The sequence below is a fragment of the Oratosquilla oratoria genome, chromosome 10, assembly GCF_046742065.1.
Source record: "Oratosquilla oratoria isolate Oo_2021 chromosome 10, ASM4674206v1, whole genome shotgun sequence".
Lineage (NCBI taxonomy): Eukaryota > Metazoa > Arthropoda > Malacostraca > Stomatopoda > Squillidae > Oratosquilla > Oratosquilla oratoria.
In genome coordinates, this window is record NC_134786.1 from 56787543 (window position 1) to 56792542 (window position 5000).

Genomic DNA, 5000 nt, shown 5'->3' on the forward strand with positions numbered 1-5000 from the left:
GCTCCTCCTCCTCCTCCTGCTCCTCCTCCTCCTCCTGCTCCTCCTCCTCCTGCTCCTCCTCCTGCTCCTCCTCCTCCTGCTCCTCCTCCTCCTCCTCCTCCTCCTGCTTCTGCTCTTCCTTCTCTTCTTACTCCTATGCCTCCTCCACCTCCTATGCCTCCTCCTACTCCTCCTCCTTCTCCTACTCTACTCCTACTCCTTCTCCTACTCTACTCCTCCTCTTTCTCCTACTCCTCCTACTTCTACTCCTACTTCTACTCCTCCTCCTCCTCCTCCTACTCCTCCTACTCATCTTCCTATTCCTCATCCTACCTCTACTCCTACTCATCTTCCTATTCCTCATCCTACCTCTACTCCTACTCATCTTCCTATTCCTCATCCTACCTCTACTCCTACTCATCTTCCTAATCCTACTCCTCCTCTTACTACTTTTCCTACTCCTCCTCCTCCTCCTCCTCATCCTTCTACTCATCCTAGGCCTCATCCTACTTTTACTCTTACTTATCCTCCTAATCCTCCTCCGACTCCTACTCCTCCTATTCCTACTACTCCTCCTCCTCCTCCTCCTCCTGTTTACCTTCCTACTCCTTTTCCTACTCCTAATTCTCCTATTCCTCCTCCTCCTCCTTTTCCTCCTCCTGTTTCTCTTCCTACTCCTCCTACTCCTCCTACTCCTCCTCCTGTTTCTCCTCCTACTCCTCCTCCTTTTCCTACTCCTCCACCTCCTACCCGTCTTCCTATTCCTCCTCCTCCTCCATTTTCTACTCCTCCTACTCCTCCTCCTTTTCCTCCTCCTCGTACCCCTCCTCCTCCTCCTCCTCCTCCTCCTCCTCCTCCTCCTCATGTCTAGTTTCTTCTATGTCCTACCCCCCTCCTCCATCCAAATCTTTTTTTTTTTCTCCTTATTCCTCTGTCCCGTATCGTGCTCCCTTCCTACTCCCTCCGTTTCTTCCTCATCCTTCTTTTTTTCCCCTCTGCTTTCCGTATCCATTTACATATGCTGATGGTGTGGTGGTACCGCACTCGACCGATAATTCAGCAATCCGAGTTTGAGCTTCGTCCTGGACGGAAAATTTCAGCACCGCTGGACTGTGAGCCGGCACTCCAACTCTGGTGGGCAAGACCGTGGTGAGACACATAATACTGAATTCTCCAGATTTGGTTAGATTTTTGGAGTGTTGTCAGTGTCTTCGTGTTTGGATTGGAAAGGTGAAGAGATACGAGGAAGAAAAGAAAGGGGCGTGCGAGGAAGAGAAGGAGGAGGAGGAGGAGGAGGAGGAGGGGAGAGACATCCGGTAGTGGACTTTCGTAATATTTCCGATTGTGTCAAGGGAGTATCCTTTCCGAGCTGTGAAGAGCAACATCAGAGGTCCTTAGGACTCCCACATCGAGGAGTGCTATCCTCCTGGGTCATGTGGAGGGCCACAGGTGATTGAGATTGGTGTGACAGTATCTCGATGTGTGTGTGTGTGTGTGCAAGTGATTTCCTAACTGGATTATATCGCCTCTGAGTAACAGAAAAAGTGTTGTAGACGAGGTGTGACGAGCAGAGTGTTGAAACCACTTCCATGCCCAGTGGTACTCTGATCCAGTGCTCCTGGTGGTGTCAGGCTATTTTATTCAGTGTCACGTGACCACTCTTGTATCGAATCAACACCAGTATCCCCATGGGAGTTCAGATGAACACGACCAGATGAGTGATATCGGGCTGCGTGTATGGCTTGCTGTTATAATCAACGTTATCCCGTAACGTTTTTGAATAAACTGAATATTTGAAGAAAAAAAAATCTTGGTGACGGTTCGTTCTGTGATTTTCGTCACTTGTAGGGAAGTTCTGCCAGAATTCAGGTATGGATTTCCAAGGAGATCCGTTCAGCCGTTTTAGGTACACACGGTGGGATATAGATACAACATGGACATGGGCGTAGGGTCAACTCGGCCAGTCGCCAACTTGTCCATCTACTTGACCAAATCGTCCCACCATGACTATCTATCTCCACTTGCTTGTCTATCTTTTTTAAGTGCACGGTAAGGTAAGGTTATGATGGGTAGGTTAGAGTAGACGAATTTATCGTACTTTAATTTCTACGACCACCGCATCTATCAAAACAAAGATCGCTTCTCCAGCAGACGATTTGCCGTATTGGCGATGGGCCGAGCTGGCCGGAAAGCGTATGAGACGCGCTTTTTTCTTTTATTGTATCACAAAATTGTCATGCGTCTAATAAGGTCGTAATACGAACGAAAATAATCATACATTTTCTTTGTAAAACCACTTTAAATTATATCTAAAAAAAATATGATGAAACAATTTTTTTCCCCAAAAAATATCTTCTTAAAATAGTGCGGCTTATACGTAGGCAATACGGAATGTGTACATATACATACAGTATATATATATATATATATATATATATATATAATGTATATATATATATATATGTATATGTATAATGTATATATATATGTATATATATATATAATGTATATATATATAATATATATATATTTGTATATATATAATGTATATATATATATATATGTATATATATATGTATATGTATATATGTAATATATATATGTATATATATAATATATATATGTATATATGTAATATAATACTTTCAGTTGACTACGATTGTACTAGTGATGTGTGTGATATTTTGTGCATTACTTGGAATTAATAATAATGACTCAATGTGATTATGAATAATAAATCTGCGCAGGACCTTTTACACGGTAGGCACCATACACACACCATTGCCTTATACTTTCAAATGAACAAATTAAATTGGAATTTTAATTTCTAATGATTCCAAAAATAACTTAATGTTCTTGTAAGAATAAAAAACACAAAATAGGAGATAGGGGTTGAGTGTGTGTGTGCGTGTAAGGTCATAGCGTTATCCATAGATCGGTTATATATGAGCTCTGACCTCTTCCGGGAGGGAAATAGCTGTCGATGACGAGTCCAACACATGATCCAAGACCATGGTGAATCACACACACACACACACACACACACACACACACACACACACACACACACACACACACACACACACACACACACACACACACACACACACACACATATATATATATATATATATATATATATATATATATATATATGTTTGTGTGTGCGTGTGTGTGATTCACCATGGTAATTCACCATGGTCTTGGATCACGCGTTGGACTTGTGATCATCAGCTATTTCCCTCCCGAAGAGAGCTCAGAGTAATGCTGTGACCTTACACGCACACACACACACACACACACCCAACTCCCCGCCCACGATAGTTGGAGTAACGACTCTCAGCACAGCGATACTGAAATTATTTCAGACCTGGGCGGGATCCGCTATCGCTACCATTGCACCATGGAGTGAGTGAGTGTGTGTGTGTGTGTGTGTGTGTGTGTGTGTGTGTGTGTGTGTGTGTGTGTGTGTGTGTGTGTGTGTGTGTGCACGTGTTGTGTGAGTGTATATATTTGGAAATATTCTTTATCATATCAATTCTGATATATTTATCTTTTCCGTTGTTTATTTATTCAATCATTCATTTACTCCTTAGGTACCACATCTAAGAACTTTTGTACCGCAGCAACACTTCCTGGCTACAAAGAACACCTGTGATCCACTTCAAGGTTCTAGGGAGGGGGGCGTGGGGGCGTGGGGGCGTGACGCTTGGTCTCCCGAAGTCATACCAAGCTCTTGAGACACCACCTGCCCAAGACCGAAGACCACGCCCACTTTCTCCTCGAACTCCGGGGGAGAAGGCTTCCATGAAGAGCATTGCGTCCATCTCGAGTATTTCCTCCACATCGAACTGAAGATTAACCTTGAACAGCTGTCCTCGTGGAAGACGTCAGATCTGGAGGACCAGCTGGACTGAGGAGGACAGTATGAAGCTTAGTATTATGCGTAAGTAAATGCGTTGTATTTCGTTGTAGGCAATCATGTGGTTGACACCTTCAGTGAAAACATGTCACCATGCCACTATAAATGGGCAGAAATATAAGGACAAGAAAGCATATCGTTACTTGGAGAAATGGGCCTTATGGAATACATATATTCATATACAAAAGGAAATATTTGATATCAAGGAAATCTGAAAATTAGGAACCAAGCGTTCGGTAATCCTAAGAAAAAGTTAAGTGACTTCAGAGGTTCGAAGTTGTCTTCGAAGTCGTCTTTGAAGACGTCTGAGTTTAGCATCGCTGCACTGCGAGCCGGCACTCCAACTCTGGTGGTCAAGGAGCTGTGTGTGTGTGTGTGTGTGCGTGAGGTCACACAATTATCCATAGATCGGGTTATACTCGTATATAAACACTGACCTCTCATTTGGAAGGGTAATGGCTGTCGATCACGATTCCAACATATGATCCAAGACCGTGATGAATCACACACACACACACACACACACACACACACACACACACACACACACACACACACACACACACACACTCACACTCACACACGCACGCACATGTTAGCAAAATTCTCACGAGGAATTCTCATGAGCTACTGGGTCTTTGATTTCGAAACCCATTAGTGCCACATAGAAGGGCCACGTGCCGCAGCGTGCCACTTAGTAGCGACATCAAAGAATGCCAGATATTGAGAGTGCCATGCGAGAGTGTCATGCAAGAAACCCCCTACCCCCGACCCCTTTCACAAACATCGTCTTTTTGGCATGCGCCGTCCACGACACGACGTCGTGTTCTCAAATAACCATGCGAGAGTGCCATGCAATAGACACCTTACCCAAGACCCTTTAGGTGTCCTAATTTCACATATGACATCATCTAGAGACGCTCTAGTTTCTAGATCAGTGGTAGCCAGGGCAGATAGCGGGATACAGGTATGACCCGTCATCCATGAGGCGCTAAGATGAGAGGGAGAAAAGGGTGGTTGAGGGGAGTGGAATGGGTGGAAATAGGTACGTGCCTTTGACTTAGCTACCTCCCTTATAAGGGAACTCTTGGTATATGGA

General features: G+C 44.1%; 1 protein-coding gene across 3 annotated transcripts in view; it reads left to right on the plus strand.

Moving 5' to 3' along the window:
- LOC143029227 (uncharacterized) overlaps positions 1 to 5000 on the plus strand; it is a 118091-nt gene that overhangs the window by 99721 nt on the left and 13370 nt on the right. For all 3 annotated transcript variants that reach the window (XM_076191828.1, XM_076191826.1, XM_076191827.1), the window contains exon 2: positions 3576 to 3925. Coding sequence is in view for 2 of the 3 variants with exons in the window: in XM_076191826.1 (XP_076047941.1) it covers positions 3907 to 3925 (19 nt within the window). In the remaining variant the exon portion in view is untranslated. The remainder of the gene's footprint in view (positions 1 to 3575; positions 3926 to 5000) is intronic.